This window comes from Achroia grisella, unplaced genomic scaffold (assembly GCF_030625045.1).
Source record: "Achroia grisella isolate CSIRO2021 unplaced genomic scaffold, CSIRO_AGI_Agris_v1 utg1581, whole genome shotgun sequence".
Taxonomy (NCBI): Eukaryota; Metazoa; Arthropoda; class Insecta; order Lepidoptera; family Pyralidae; genus Achroia; species Achroia grisella.
Window position 1 is genome coordinate 231,639 of NW_026712659.1, and position 17,873 is coordinate 249,511.

Sequence of the window (17,873 nt, forward strand, 5' to 3'; positions counted from 1 at the left end):
CCGCCGGGCCCCGGGCGGAAGCTGCTGCGGGAGCCCCGGGCGCTCCGCTGGCGGACCTTCCGCGACGAGCTGCTGCGGCCCCTGCTGCTGCAGCGAGACACGCCGCTCGTACGTACTGCACACTCACCGCCGGGCCCCGGGCGGAGGCCGAGCTGCTGCGGGAGCCCCGGGCGCTCCGCTGGCGGACCTTCCGCGACGAGCTGCTGCGGCCCCTGCTGCTGCAGCGAGACACGCCGCTCGTACGTACTGCACACTCACCGCCGGGCCCCGGGCGGAGGCCGAGCTGCTGCGGGAGCCCCGGGCGCTCCGCTGGCGGACCTTCCGCGACGAGCTGCTGCGGCCCCTGCTGCTGCAGCGAGACACGCCGCTCGTACGTACTGCACACTCACCGCCGGGCCCCGGGCGGAGGCCGAGCTGCTGCGGGAGCCCCGGGCGCTCCGCTGGCGGACCTTCCGCGACGAGCTGCTGCGGCCCCTGCTGCTGCAGCGAGACACGCCGCTCGTACGTACTGCACACTCACCGCCGGGCCCCGGGCGGAGGCCGAGCTGCTGCGGGAGCCCCGGGCGCTCCGCTGGCGGACCTTCCGCGACGAGCTGCTGCGGCCCCTGCTGCTGCAGCGAGACACGCCGCTCGTACGTACTGCACACTCACCGCCGGGCCCCGGGCGGAGGCCGAGCTGCTGCGGGAGCCCCGGGCGCTCCGCTGGCGGACCTTCCGCGACGAGCTGCTGCGGCCCCTGCTGCTGCAGCGAGACACGCCGCTCGTACGTACTGCACACTCACCGCCGGGCCCCGGGCGGAGGCCGAGCTGCTGCGGGAGCCCCGGGCGCTCCGCTGGCGGACCTTCCGCGACGAGCTGCTGCGGCCCCTGCTGCTGCAGCGAGACACGCCGCTCGTACGTACTGCACACTCACCGCCGGGCCCCGGGCGGAGGCCGAGCTGCTGCGGGAGCCCCGGGCGCTCCGCTGGCGGACCTTCCGCGACGAGCTGCTGCGGCCCCTGCTGCTGCAGCGAGACACGCCGCTCGTACGTACTGCACACTCACCGCCGGGCCCCGGGCGGAGGCCGAGCTGCTGCGGGAGCCCCGGGCGCTCCGCTGGCGGACCTTCCGCGACGAGCTGCTGCGGCCCCTGCTGCTGCAGCGAGACACGCCGCTCGTACGTACTGCACACTCACCGCCGGGCCCCGGGCGGAGGCCGAGCTGCTGCGGGAGCCCCGGGCGCTCCGCTGGCGGACCTTCCGCGACGAGCTGCTGCGGCCCCTGCTGCTGCAGCGAGACACGCCGCTCGTACGTACTGCACACTCACCGCCGGGCCCCGGGCGGAGGCCGAGCTGCTGCGGGAGCCCCGGGCGCTCCGCTGGCGGACCTTCCGCGACGAGCTGCTGCGGCCCCTGCTGCTGCAGCGAGACACGCCGCTCGTACGTACTGCACACTCACCGCCGGGCCCCGGGCGGAGGCCGAGCTGCTGCGGGAGCCCCGGGCGCTCCGCTGGCGGACCTTCCGCGACGAGCTGCTGCGGCCCCTGCTGCTGCAGCGAGACACGCCGCTCGTACGTACTGCACACTCACCGCCGGGCCCCGGGCGGAGGCCGAGCTGCTGCGGGAGCCCCGGGCGCTCCGCTGGCGGACCTTCCGCGACGAGCTGCTGCGGCCCCTGCTGCTGCAGCGAGACACGCCGCTCGTACGTACTGCACACTCACCGCCGGGCCCCGGGCGGAGGCCGAGCTGCTGCGGGAGCCCCGGGCGCTCCGCTGGCGGACCTTCCGCGACGAGCTGCTGCGGCCCCTGCTGCTGCAGCGAGACACGCCGCTCGTACGTACTGCACACTCACCGCCGGGCCCCGGGCGGAGGCCGAGCTGCTGCTGGAGCGTGAAAGGACGTCGTCGTGTAGTAGCAGCCGTTGATTAAAAATATAATCCCCGAGTCACTGATACTTAAAAGACAATACACACATTAATACATGTATTTCCTATCACCAGTATTATTCACACCGCTAAATTATTACAATCTCCAGATATATGGACAACCGACAACCTACTTACTAACGTTCGAGTAGGGTTCAACTGATGCGGTTTTATTTAACAAAATCCCTCATCAATCACTATCATTATCACAGATCTGTGGAATTAAACCCCCCCCCACATACTTTGGTCCTTCGAGCCGGATTAACACAACAGACAAACCCAATTCAGATGATCAATGTAATGTATTTTAAATTAATTTAAGATAAGTCAATCATCATCTGCTTCTTCCTTATCCCATTTATTTGTGGTCGGCGTAATATGTTTTTCGCTTCCATTCATCCCTGTTCGCAGTCATCTCGTTATTTACCATATAATCTTTCACACAGTCCATCCATCTCTTTTTCGGCCTTCCTCTGTCCTTATAACCATCCACATTCATATGTAACACCTTTCTTAAAATATTATCCTCATTCCTACGCATTACAAGTCCATACCATGATAGACGATTACTCTTCAACCTCTCTAACTATAATCGTAGTCAATACCAAGGTATATAAAAAGACTATTAATGATTATAAATCGAGAACTATTGGGCGGCACATCTCTCAATAGTTCTCGATTATATATATCTCGATAGACTTTAACGTTGAAGTTGTAATGGTCAAATGAGTCAATTGAGTCAAATGAGGCAACCATTAATCCATGACCATAAATTACCTGTGCCAAGTGTTCACTGGTCTTTATAATTGTTCTGAAGCTAGTGTACATAACATTACAACAAGAATTAAATAACATTTTTTTTTATTTCATCTTCCAGGGCGGATGTCACCCGTCGGAAAATATATACGAGGTAAGAATGTCCAACACATATATTTATTTATTTATTTACTAAAGGAAAACCAAGGCTATTTAAGTATATCTTAAATAAAATCAATATAGACGTCATACTAAACCACTGACAGATTTCCATTAATAACAACAGACAATTCTAAAAAAATTCGTATAAAGGCAATAACACATTATAAAGTTAACAGAGAATATGAAATTAATTAACGAGAGTACAGTAACAAATAGTGAATTTATACAAATATATACATATACATGATCTTCAATAATAATTTAAATAATAGAATTATTTTTATACAAATATAGTAACTCATTTACGATTTACAATAGTTATTTTACATACACTTTGTACTTACTATAGCTATGAAAATCAGTGTTTACTCGTTGGGAAAAAGAAACACTCGTATATCTGCACTGGCGCAGCAAAAACAGTTACGTACACTCGTGTGTTATCAGATAACACTATGGCTTACAGTTTTTTTCTTACCGGTTAGTTATATATGTAAAGTCTACCTTTGTATGTGTTTTTTTTACTATATGTGTACTAAAAGTGCAAATAAATGATTCATCTATTTATTTTTACATATCGTTAAGACACAACCGCGTTACTATATATTTATTTCATTGGCTCAGAGATAATACGACCGTAATTACTTGTATTTTGTATGTTCGTCCTCTGGATAAAATCTGTCTTCATGTCAAATTTCATTAATATTCGTTTAGGCATTTAGCTGTCGAAAGGCAAGAGCAGACGGACATAAACTCTGATTAGAATTAGACTAGAGACTACGATTGATAACCCTATTCAATTAAAACAGAGATCTAAACTACGACGGCCTGAGCCGAGGTTCGAACCCCTAGTGGTGCCCTCAGACTAAAGTCGTATCCGTCAGGCGGGAGTTGGCCTTCAGCCGCTCCATAAGTCCTTCCGCTAGTTTGTAGCGCCATCTGCACTAGCGTCCTATCGTTCAGTGAAGCTGTAATGGACAGCTGCTGCCACCAGATTAAAAATATTTCGAAAATAAAAAGACATCTTGGTCCTCTGTAATGGTACCGCATGAGTGGTGTGCAAACGTAGCGTAGGAGGAGCTAGCATCTAAGTGGAGTGAGGACATAAGTAGGATTGCGGGCAAAAACTGGACGAGAAAAGCTAAAGATCGTGCACAGTGGCATGCGTAGAATGAGGCCTGTGTTCAGCTGTGGACCGCAGTGGGCTGATGTCGATGATGAATGGTGCAAGGAGAGTCACGTGATAATATAAGCTGTTAGCAACCCGACTGAGTCTACATTTTATAATTTCCATCATCCATCTGCACTCTTATTTTAATTCGCTCCATATTTGTTTACGTCAACGACGCCATTTTGTGTTGTATAGGAAGACAACATGGCCGACCCGCTGATGGCCGGATATGACGTGAGTGCCATTTGTGGCATGTCCCATATTTGCTATAAACATTCAGTTACATTATATACATTTATTTTAACTGCATTACGTGTTATTTTGCAAAAGTCCATTGCATTAGTTTATTGATTAGTATTAATTTGTTTAAAACCGCTATTCGACCGTGGTAGCAATTTACTATTAGACATATTTATTTATTGGTTTGGGATAATAAAACACTAAATAGTTGAGTAAGAATTCTAATATTATAAGTAACTTTCGAGTAATAAAATGCTGCAGAACTACAAAATGAATTTTACAAGATAATGACAGATGGTAAGTAAAAGCGCTGGTGGCGCTCTCACACAGATAAAGTACAAATATAGTATTGAGTAACGTCAGTAAGCAAATAATCACTATGCACAATTCCTTAGTAATATTAATTTATTATCTATTCAATATTTATTTAAAAGAGCAACACACAAGTTTCTTGCTCATTCTTCTTGTGATGAGTCTGCATTCCGAATGAGCGAATTAATGAATTATGTATCCTAATAATAATAATCTCGGGACAATTCACACAGCGCCATCTAGGCCCAAGTTAAGCTAGCTAGAGCTTGTGTTATGGGTACTAGACAACTGATATAAATACATAGACATTTTTTTTCGTCAACTGTTATCGAGTTTTTATTTTTATTATATTTTTTATATATATTTTATTTGTTTTTATTTTGCAACTTGCAATTCATATTTGAAAAACAAATTAATACTAAATCATTAACTAATTATTGGACAATAATTTAAACTAGCAACATTATTAGCTTGAATATCATATACGCAGTTTCCGTGTGTTGTGCCTTTATTGCATGATGAAATAAATAAATAATATGCTTATTTATATATTTAATGTTTTTTGGTAGGTTATATCATACTAGCTACCAGCCCCTGCTTCATAGGGGTGTACAATAGTGTACATGTATCTAAATATATATAACTCAAAGGTGACTGACATAGTGATCTATCAACGCACAGCCCAAACCACTGGACGGATCGGGCTGAAATTTGGCATGCAAGTAGATGTTATGACGTAGGCATCCGCTAAGAAAGGATTTTGATTAATTCTACCCCCAAAGGGATAAAATATGGGATGAAAGTTTGTACGAAACTTTGTCAATTTTAAACCGATCGGGTTGAGACTTTGCATGCATAAAGCTACTATGGCGTAGGCATCCTCTAAGAAAGGATTTTGATAAATTCCACCCCTAAGGGGAGAATATAACGCGAGCGAAGCCGCGGGCAAAAGCTAGTTATACATGTTAAATAATTCTAATAAATCTGCTTACGTCAAATTTGAATGGCCCCTTGGATGTACGATTCCATTTGCCGAGAATGACTGTTGTTTTTTAGTGAGTTTTTGTTTTGCTTGTTTGTGTGTTCAGATTGTGTTATATAGCGGTTGTGATGAGAGTGCATGGCAATAGTTGTTCATGCACGGGATTTTCATTTAATATTAGACATAGACACCTATATAAATATACTTTGTAAATAAACTGACTTTAAAAAATTAAGTAATTCAATTGAGTTTCTTGCCAGTTCTTCTCAATTGGATTTGGATTGGATTCAAATTTTTGAATTTGAATTTATGTTTTTATGGTAATTGTACTGAAGTGGTGTGATTATGGCCATCCACACGTCTTGTTTGTGATTGCAATGTTGTCTGTTTGTTTGTGTGTTCAGAGGTGTTATATAGATGTTGTGTTTTTATGTTAGTTGTATTAAGATGGTGTGATTATGGGCCATCCACACGTCATACCAATTTCAGTAATATTTAACAATAAAACATATTTTCCCCTGCGATCGATCCCCCGTACAATTCAAACGGGGATCGAAATTACGTCGGCCGAGCCCGAGGTTCGAACCCCTAGCGGCGCCTTCAGACTGAAGTCGTATCCTTTAGGCGGGAGTTGGCCATCAGTCGTTTCATAAGTCCTTCCTTGGTTTGGAGTGCCATCTGCACTCGCCCCCTATCATCCGGTGAAGCTGTAAAGATCAGCTGCGGCCAACAGCATTAGAGTAGTCCGAAAAAAATATAATATGTTTTGTGTTGCAGTACAACGACGTGAGCGCTGACGACCACGGCGGGGATATCAACGCCGATATGAATGAGGTACGTATTAATTGTTAATAGTAATAATGGACCCTTGGACCATTTAAGTAATAATGGACCCTTGGATAATTTAAGTAGTATTGGACCCCTGGACCATTTAAGTAATAATGGACCCTTGGACGATTTAAGTAATAATGGACCCTTGGACGATTTAAGTAGTATTGGACCCCTGGACCATTTAAGTAATAATGGACCCTTGGACAATATAAGACCATTTAGTATTGGACCCTTGGACAATTTAAGTAGTATTGGACCCTTGGACAATTTAAGTAATAATGGACCCTTGGACAATTTAAGTAATAATGGACCCTTGGACAATTTAAGTAGTATTGGACCCTTGGACAATTTAAGTAGTATTGGACCCTTGGACAATTTAAGTAGTATTGGACCCCTGGACAATTTAAGTAATAATGGACCCTTGGACAATTTAAGTAGTATTGGACCCTTGGACAATTTAAGTAATAATGGACCCTTGGACGATTTAAGTAATAATGGACTCTTGGATAATTTAAGTAGTATTGGACCCCTGGACCATTTAAGTAATAATGGACCCTTGGACAATTTAAGTAGTATTGGACCCTTGGACAATTTAAGTAATATTGGACCCTTGGACAATATACAAAGTTATCTAGTCCCAAACTAAACAGAACTACGTACGTACATAGTATATATAGAACTTGAACAGACCATTCCCCACAAGCACTGATTAAAATTTTTGCTTTTGCATATGCTGGTGGTTATCATGAATTTAAATACAACATTTATTTGAAAAGAATACGAGCCGAGTTTCTTGTCAGTTCTTCTCATCTAGAAATCATCCGAACTGACGGTCGATTTGACATATCATAAGAGTCTGTAATAGACCTACATGAATAAAGATATTTTGAATTTGAATTTGAATAGAAAACATGCAGACCAACAAACAATTGTACTAACAAATGTTTGTTGAGGAATCGAAGCGAGCATCGGTAATGCGATGTGTTAATCCACTTTACCACCGACGCCGTCATGAATTTTGATTGACTTATTTTTTTTGAATTCGGATTGACTAAGTTTATGTTTTTTTTGTTAGATCAGCTTGTTTAGTTAACAAATTAATTTCTCAACAATAAAGAAAACGACGTTCTCAGTTCTGATTGGTTTGGTTTGTAGGGACTGGTCTGCTCTAATCACTATGACTGATTTCCTCTTATTAATTGTTTAACCAGTTGGTTATATATTCAATATTTTTTCTATTTGATTATTTAATTGAATTAGTGCTAATCGGTAGTTTGTATTCACACAATTAAACTTAAATTGTAAAGTAAGAATAAAATTATTTAAAAGAGCAACACACAAGTTTCTTGCTCGTTCTTCTTGTACTGAGACAACTTTCCGAATGTAAATAGATTAAAAAAAATGTAATGACTATTCAAAAGTACTTTAATGTAAGTTTATTTGAATAAATGATAAAAAAAAAAAAATATTGTAAAACATCTATGTCAATGAAATAAATTATTATTATTATTATTATTATTATTATAAAGAGCTAGAAAAATGGTTAATTATAGAGAGTGTGACTGGAGCGAGTTTTTGATAAAATATGTGTGCGTAGTACTGCGCGGACGTGTGCGTGGGGGGCGGCGACGAGGGAGCTGCGAGGGGGGCGGAGGCCGAGCTAGCCGACCACGAGGTAGGACCGCTTATACTGTCTACTATGTACCAGGGATGTTAGGGAGCTCCGTAACCGTAACCGTAACCGAAACTATCGGATATCCGGAAAAAAAATATTCGTTTCGGATAATATCGGATAGGGGCGGCGCCTAATTGTGACACGTTATGTAACCATTTTATTAGCTATATTTGTATTTTACGTTTGAAATTCCATAAAAAGTTAATATTCGTAATTGAAATTATCCGAAACTAACACATCCGTATCCGGTATAATCATTACTATATCCGAAACCTATCCGTATCCGAAATTTCATATCCATAACATCCTTGCTATGCACTTGTCTAGTTTTTATAAGACAAAAATCTTTTATGCAATTTACTTATTTACTGGCGCTTTTGAAAGATTATTTATCACTAGATTCGCCCGCGTAAAATGTCGATACTTACATATTACTTTTCATCTCCTCTTTCAACCCCTTATAACCCTTTTTTCGTATTAAAAAGTAGCCTATGTCCTTTCTTAGGTTCTAGACTATATGTGTACCAATTTTCATTTAAATCGGTTCAATAGTTTTGGAGTGAAAGCGAAATAAACAGACAGACATAGTTACTTTCAGACGTCCAGTACCGGTTACAACTGAATTACAGTTGAGAGGTTCAATGGTTATTGGAAATAGAAAACTAGGTATAAAGTTTTTATGTATATCTTAGCCGAGCAGGAAACGTGACATATTATTTGGGGACCTTTAGGTCCCTAAATCGGGCCAGGGCCTATCCAAGCAATTAGATCTATATTTTTTTATTCCAAGAATGTAATTACTGCTCGCTATATATTTTTTAAACGCTGTGCTATTTTATTTCAAGGACATAATGCGTTTTCTATACGACGACCTCGGTAGTCTAGCGGTCTAGCACACCGCTTGACGACCGATGGTCGCGGGTTCGATTCCTCGCACGGCACAAACATTTGTATGATAGTATGATTGTTTGTATCGGTCTGGGTGTTTTCTATGTATTTACAAAAATAAAATCTATGTATATGTATTAATTATCTAGTACCCATAACACAAGCTGTAGCTAGCCTAACTTGGGTCTAGATGGCGCTGTGTGAATTGTCCTGAGATTATTATTAGTATACTATAAAAGTTCTGTAAATCATTTCAGATGCAAAATGCGAAGAACAGCTTCTTAAAATTGGCGAGTGAACGTTTCGACGCCGAGTAAGTTTTTAAGAGATATATTTTATATTGTTTTCTTTACTCTATGTATGTTATATATTGTCTGTTTGATTATTTATCTGTTTGTATGTTAAAAAGGATCACGTAAATGATGATTTTATTCACAGAACATACTATTAAATGATGGTAATATATAGGGTAACTCGCTGTTCCCGCGACTTCGTCTGTGTGGAGTTTAACTTTATTATTCAAAAATAAAAGATTTTTTCTAAAATAGAAGTAGCTTAAGTTACTCCCTATTATTTCAGCTACCTGCCAAAAAAGTCGCGTCAAAATCGGTCCAGCCATTTCAGAGACTAGCCGGAACAAACAGACAGACAGACAGAGAAAAATATTAAACAATGTTATTTTGGTGTATGTACCGTATTTATATTCATATGCATGTAGTAAAAACGGTTTTTTTAATATTACAAACATTATCATCATCTGCTTCTTCCTTATCCCATTTGTCTGGGGTCGGCGCAATATGTTTTTCTTTATTCTTTTCTTTTTCAAACAGACACTCCAATTTTATTTATATGTATAGATGTATAGATGAAATGGAGAAAAATACTCTTGAAACGGATGAAAGAATTAATATGGTAGTTCAATAACATGTTATCAATATTACACATACTGTTTAATTAATAAATTTAATAATAAAATATATAGATTACATCATTCAGATGTTTTATGCATTGTCGTCGCTTGGGTATACACAATATTTCTTCTTTTTTAATTAATTTTTCAACGTACACGGATATAATGAATGTTGTAGCATGTGGGAGGAGTCCCCCGACGGGGAGGGCGCGGAGGAGGCCGAGGAGGCCGAGGAGGCCGAGGAGGCGGAGGAGGAGCCCCCCGAGGACTGGCCGCTCGACGCCGCCGCCCGCCGCCGCCTGCAGGAGGTGCTCGGGGACGTCGCGCGTACGTACTCATCATAATCAGAACAGTGATACTAAACTTTTACCTTGTTATAACCCTATACTCATTTATAGTATACAGTGGACCCGAGGTAATCCGGCCCCCCTTGTAATCCGACATTGTCTATTATTTGTTATTGAATATTACTTTGACAATATACTTCAGAGTGCATATACATACATATATAACATAGAATCTTATCACTGGATCTGTAATTTGTCGGATTACAAGATACTCTTTTGTAAAAAATTCCGGACTATAAGCAGAGGACCCTTAAGCAGCACTCTATAATCCGACAAATACGATGGTCCGACACTGCCCTGCAAAACGTTTGTCGGATAACCGGGGGTCCACTGTATATGTATATAATACAAAGAATCATCACTGGATCTATAATTTGTCGGATTACAAGGTACTCTTTTGTAAAAAAATTCGGACTATAAGGGGTCTTAGGCAGTACTCTATAATCCGACAAATTCGATAGTCCGACACTGCCCTGCAAAATGATTGTCGGACTACCGGGGGTCCACTGTATATACAAATTTGACATATTTGATATTACTAGGTTTTGGAATTTTTTAAATAGGGTTGAGGCATCATCTGACATTAATATTAATTACTCATTTTTATAGATAACTAACTACTCGTCCCGGCTTCGCCCGGGTGTACATGTATTATATATAGAAATCTTCATCTAGAATTACTAAATATTAAAAGAAACTTCAAAATCCGTTGCGTAGTTTTAAAGATTAAAGCATACAAAGGGACGTACAGACAGCGACAGTGATGTTGTAATGATTAAAAAATAATGTATGGATGTTTATTTAGAACGTATTAATACAAAATTAATAAAGTATGGTTATATTTATATATCAATATATAAGAGTGCAGACTTCAAACAAATAATTCCGTAAGTCCTTTTTATCTGTGCTTGAACAATCAATATAAGCTGAGTCGTGGTCCACATTGACTCTGTTTTTTTATGTGTAAATTATTCTAGTACATCTTATGTTACTACTGTACAAAACGAGTTAATAAATTCTATTCTATTCTATAATACAGTCCACTAAGATTTATCACCGCAAAGTGTCGTCGTAAAATCGATCAATATGATGTAAACACTAGCTTAAGATTAACAAAGCACTCGTGTGGCAGCGTGGGAGAGCGCCCCCGAGTCGGAGGGTGCGGAGGGTGCGGGTGGTGGGGGTGGTGCGGGGGAGGCGGGGGGGTGGGCGCGGTTCTCCCCGGCGGCGCCCCCGGCCCCCTGCGACCCCTACTGGCCGCCCGCCGCAGCACGTACGTCACTTACTACTCTATATATAACTGGCTACTCGCCCCGGCTTCGCGCGGGTGTACACGTATTATATATATAAACCTTCCTCTACAATCACTCTATCTATTACAAAAATCGCTTCAAAATCCGTTGCGTCATAAATCTTTAAAACTAGATCTAAGCATACATAGGGATAGACAGCGACAGCGACTTTGTTTTATGCTATGTAATGATTATATTTTCAGGGTTTCTTTATAAAATAAACTAAAAATTGTTTCTGTGTAAACAAAGAAATGTTTTATTTAATTTCAAAACACAACAATTATTTAACACTAAAATACTATATAACTATGTCATAATATATATTACTATATAACTCATCTATAAACAAAGGAACGTTTTATTCATATATACTTGTATAAAAATACATTAAAACAGTAAAAAAAATATTACACACACAACCAAATATTTGACATACACACAGATATAATATACTATTTTGTTTATTCCTAAAGTCTTTCAAATTGAAAATACATTAATATTATTTATTTATAATCTCACTAAATGTTAAATTAATTATGATCGAAACGATGTATATTACAGATGATAATAAACTGACAATATGTACATAGAAATAATGATCTTATATACTAAATAACAATAGGAAAATGTAAGGTGGGGTGACACAGTTTAGACACAGTAGTGCTTAGTACACAATATTGAAATAGAAATAGAAATAGAAATAATCTTTATTCAAATAAACTCATTACAAGCACTTTTGAATAGTCATATTTTGATTCTACCACTCATTCGGAATGCAGATTCATCACAAGAAGAATGAGCAAGAAACTTGTGTGTTGCTCTTTTTGATAGATGTTTTTTTTATATAAATAATTACAGTGTAACAAGTAAGAGGCATGCGACAATCAACATAGAAATCGCTACGCACTCATTATTAGTGTAATCAGATAATATTGTCAGTGCTATGTATTTAAAATTTTTCTACAAAAACATTATTATCGTTAACGAATTCTTCAATTTTATAGTAAGCTTTTTTGCAAAGGAAGTGTTTTATTTGACATTTAAATCTTTTTTCTGGCAGATTTATAACAGACTCTGGTATTTTATTGTAAAACCTTACGCAATTGCCATAAAACGAATTACTAACTTTAGCCAAACGACATTTAGGTAAAATCAGTTTGTTATTGTTACGTAAGCTTTTATTAGTGCAATCACTAACTCTTTTGAAACTGTCTATATTCTTCCTGGCATACATGATGTTTTCATAAATATATTGAGAAGCAACGGTGAGGATATTTGATTCCTTAAAGCACTCTCGCAAAGACTCCCTGGAACCCATGCTATAAATGGAGCGAATGGCCCTCTTTTGTAAAATAAATATTGTATTTATATCAGCTGCTTTGCCCCATAACAAAATACCATACGACATAATGCTATGGAAATAACTAAAGTACACAAGTTTAGCTGTTGCCACGTCTGTTAATTGTCTAATTCTTCTTACCGCATAAGCGGCAGAACTAAGTCGACTCGCTAATTTAGTAATATGGGCACCCCATTGCAACTTGGAATCTAATGTGATACCTAGAAATACAGTATCATCCACAAAATTAATAGGTTTATTGTCCAACATGATTTTTGAATCTACCGGTCTTACATTGGGGAGAGTAAATTTGATACATTTAGTTTTATTTGCATTTAGTAACATATTATTAGCCGTAAACCATTTTAAAACATAAGAAAGAGCACCGTTTACTTCGTCCAAATCATCAATATGTCGATTGACTTTGAATACTAATGAAGTATCATCAGCAAACAGAACTATGTCAGCTATCTTTTCTACCATATAAGGAAGATCATTTATGTAAACTAAAAATAAGAAAGGACCTAAAATAGAGCCCTGAGGAACACCCATTTTAATACTAGTTCCTTCAGACTTTACACCATTTATTTCGATAACTTGCATTCTATTATTTAGATAGGATTTCATCATGCTTTGTGCTTCATATTTAATACCGTAATGTTCAAGTTTGAGCAAAAGTGTTTCATGTTCAACGCAATCAAATGCTTTTGAAAGATCGCAAAATACACCGACTGCATCCTGAGACCTCTCCCAAGAATCAAATATATATTTAATGAGAGCTACACCGGCATCAGTTGTTGATTTACCGGCCGTGAAACCAAATTGTCGACTGTGAAGCAGTTTATTTACTTTAAAGTGTTGTAGCATTTGATTGAGCATAATTTTTTCAAACACTTTACTCAATACTGGTAAGATAGATATAGGCCTATAATTACCTACCACAGTTTTTTCTCCTGACTTAAAGAGTGGAGTTATTTTGCTATGTTTCATTAAATTGGGAAAAACACCGTCAGAAATACATTTATTGAAAATAATTACTAAATATGGAGCAATAACATCTATAGCGGTGTTAATAACTTTAACAGACATGCCCCAATGGTCTTCAGTATTTTTTAAATTTAATTGTTTAAATGTTTTAGTAATTGTAGCAATGTCAATAAATGTAAATTTAAATGTAACCGGACAAGAAACAACATTATCAATAAGGAATGATTTAGCTGTACCAGGAGAAGAGTCCAAAGAGGAAGTAATATCAGTTGGAATATTAGCGAAAAAATTTTCAAAAATATTGACAATTTCTTTTGTGGACGTTACTAGTTTATCATTATAATTTAGCGTAAAATCGTTATATGGACTTTTAACTTTGCCAGTTTCTTTGTTAATAATATTCCACACTGTCCTTATCTTATCCTTGGACTCTTTAATTTTTTTATTTAGATAATTAGACTTTGCTACATTACATACCTTTTTAAAAGTTTTTGAGTATCTTTTTACATAATTTACGAATGTACTATCGAAACGGTATTTTTTTTGAGCATATAAATCAAATAATATATTTCTACTTTTAAGAATTCCCTTTGTAGCCCATTCTGAAAATTTTGTTTTGTTAATAATACTGATAGTTTTTTTGTTAAAAGCCTTATTATATTCGTTAGAAACAATATTGAAGAAATCTGTATAAAGTTTGTTAGGTTCATTAGATGGAAGATAAAAATCTAATTTACTACGAACTGATATTTTAAATTTATTTATCTTATAACTAGTCAAGTCTCTTTTTAATAAATTAATTTTCCCAATTTTGTTTAAGTGATTTGGAAAAATAACTATTTGACCACAGTGATCAGAAGGAAGGTTGTTTATTATTATTTTATCTAAATACTCACTGTTGCTAAATATGTTATCCAAGCAAGTAGCAGACGTGGCAGTGATACGAGTGGGTTCGTGGAAGACATTACTCAAGTCAAAGGATTGAAATAAACTCATTAATTTAGTTTTTGTGGTATTATGTGATAAAATGTCAACATTGAAATCACCACACACTATAATTTTTTTGTTAATATTAAATACTCTTTTTAAAATATCCTCCATTACCTCTTCAAATAAATTATAATCACTATTTGGAGGTCTATAAACACATATAACTATATAATTGTCTAGTTCCACACAGGAAATTTCAATACAACATTCAACAGAAAGATTGCCAATATCACTACGTTCTTTTACTTTTATATTATTTTTCACCAATATCATAGAACCTCCTCTATTTACTATTTTTCTATTAAAGCAGCTGACAATATTATAATTGTTTAAGCTGAACATCATATTGCTCACTTTGAGCCAATGTTCAGTTAAACATAGAACATCTATATTATTTTTTTCTAAAAACAATTGAATTTTAGAAATTGAATTGAATTTGTCTTACTAGACATTCTTAAATGCAATTATTATTTTGATGTATCTAGGTGACTGTGTCCCATAATCGATTTTCTAGGCAATAGTAGTAATTATATAGATAGATAACAATTTTATTTACGATAAATGTAATTAAAAATGATTGAATATTTCTTTCAAATAGAAATAGAAATAATCTTTATTCAAATAAATCTAATATAAGCATTTTTTAATAGTCAAATTTTTGCATGATTGCAGATTCATCACAAGAAGAATGAGCAAGAAACTTGTGTGTTGCTCTTTTAAATGCATATTGCTTTAATTTAATTAAGGCACACACAGACATACAAGGCACAGTAATATTAACAAAAATTAAAAGTCGATACACAATTACATTAGTCAGTCAATATTTAACGTTAATTATAAACGAGCATAAAAATATTGCTATCCTCTACATGTGTTAATGTGGAATTTTTTTTTAAATTACAGAGGAGAGCGCACAGGAGAATATAGAGAGTGGCGTGCACCGACTGCAGCTGGACGAGCAGCTGCAGCCACCGCAGCCGCTGGACGACGCCGGCACCGCCGAGCTGGCCAACCACCTCCTCACCGCCATGAGCGGCATGGCGCCAGACCTCGTCGCCAACATCGTCAACGCCAACACGCCCGTCGATTTCCCCACGGAAGTCGCAGACTCGATCCGACTTCCCGGACCGATCGGAGCCGGTGACAGTGCAGCCAGCGTTCCCGGCACGGCCGGCGACTTCCCCGAGTCCGTCGTCGATCGGACCGGGACCGATCAGGGGCTCCCGGTTCGAGTTCCGGTCGTCGGTAATGTCGAAGCCAATACTGCCGCTAAGGTTTCTAGCGGGAGTACGGAGACTACCGTAGCTGGCGGACTCGAGACTAAAGAGCCGAGCTCGAGTAGTGAACGCAGCAGCAGCGAAGTCCGCGAGGAGTCGAGCAGCGCATACGACAGTCAGGCCGCAGGTGAGCAGACAAACGTTACCAGCGAGCAGGTGGACGTAAGTTCAAGTGAGAGCAACGAACAAACCGCGGCTGGTGAGAGCGACGGCGGCGAGAGATGATGGCCGCCCGGCCCGGCCCGGCCGCCGCCCGGCCCGGCCCGGCTGCCGCCCGGCCCGGCCCGGCTCCCCCCGGGCCGGGCCGGCCCCCCCCCGGCCCGGCCCGGCCCCCGCCCGGCCTGCCGTGTTGACGGAGGAGGAGGAGCAGTCCCGTGCCCTACACCGCGACCGCGCTCTCATCCGCATCTGAACGTAGACGCCCAATCTCGCCGGGTCCGGCCGTGTGACACCGTTCATTGCTAAGGAAGTGTATAGCCATATATATCCACTGACGCTTCGAGTGACGTAGAAGTAGCAGCTTTACATGTAATCGATGTGTCAAAACATTAAATAGTTAATTCTCTCGTAGTTTATACATAGGGTATTCGCGTCCGCGGCGCAGCACCGCGTTTGTTTCACAAAGAAATTCCATCGCCTGAAAGCAAATATAACAGTCTTTCGGATTTCGATGATTCTTTTTGCTAATCGACGTTCATTCTCGAGTTAGCAGATTACAAAAAGAATTGCCTAAATCCTGATAGGTTTAACAAAAATAGGGTTACAGTAAAAACAGGCGAATTGAGACCTTCCTGCATTCGACAGTAGGTCGACAGTTCTGCTACAACAGTGACCGTGTGGGTGCAATTCACGAAATTCTAGTGTTCACAAAAGTCTGTTGTTGAAATGTTTTTAAATTATATTTAATAATATATATATATAATTCGTTTTACAGTAATGGCATACACTTTTTTAGCATTAAATTATAATTCATAAACTGTAATATGTTTAGTTAAATGTTGTTACAATAGCTAGTGAAATTTTGTCTATTTGGTTTGGATTCGTGTATATATATCCGAAACGCACGCAATTGTCTCACGCAGCCCACATCTGCCGTGTCCATATTTAATATTGACATGCGAAATACGGACTGTGTTGCTTTACTAAGCCATTATAGCTTAAGGTGGATTTAGACATAGCTAACGAATTTTGGGGGCGTTCATAAATTACGTGAGATGTTTAAGGGGGGGAGGGGGTCGAGTCAAACCTCATCTAATCCTACGTTGGAGAGAGGGGGTCTCGGTAAATATCACGCAATTTTTTTTCTGATTGAAACAAAAATTATACAATTTTGGTCCATTTAATCCAGATTGTACATGAGCAATATTGCTTAATAGCTTTTGCCCGCGGCTTCGCTCGCGTTCATTTATCCCCTTAGGGATGGAATTTAACAAAATCCTTTCTTAGGGGATGCCTACGTCATAGTATCTTTATGCGTGCAAAGTCTCAGCCCGATCGGTTTAAAATTGACAAAGTTTCATACAAAATTTCATCCTCTATTTTATCCCTTTGGGGGTAGAATTAATTAAAATCCTTTCTTAGCGGATGCCTACGTCATAACGTCTACCTGCATGCCTAATTTTAGCCCGATCCGTCCAGTAGTTTGGGCTGTGCGTTGATAGATCTCTACGTCAGTCACCTTTGAGTTATATGTAAGAAACCCACATTTTGAAAAATCTCACGTGAGATTGGAGGAGGGGTTTGAATAAAATCTCACGACATCTCACCAGGGGGAAGGGGGGAAAGAAAATTAAAAAAATACGTCACGTAATTTA

The 17,873-nt window shown here is 40.2% G+C and overlaps 1 protein-coding gene across 1 annotated transcript in view; it reads left to right on the plus strand.

Moving 5' to 3' along the window:
* The window catches only part of LOC131841335 (serine/threonine-protein phosphatase 6 regulatory subunit 3), a 34,128-nt gene extending 17,844 nt beyond the window's left edge, over positions 1 to 16,284 (plus strand). The window contains 8 exon segments of the mRNA XM_059189659.1: positions 2,781 to 2,813; positions 4,185 to 4,223; positions 6,301 to 6,357; positions 7,952 to 8,029; positions 9,175 to 9,230; positions 10,006 to 10,154; positions 11,307 to 11,447; positions 15,686 to 16,284. Of these exon segments, the coding sequence (XP_059045642.1) occupies positions 2,781 to 2,813; positions 4,185 to 4,223; positions 6,301 to 6,357; positions 7,952 to 8,029; positions 9,175 to 9,230; positions 10,006 to 10,154; positions 11,307 to 11,447; positions 15,686 to 16,284 (1,152 nt within the window).
* The last annotated feature ends 1,589 nt before the right edge of the window (positions 16,285 to 17,873 follow it).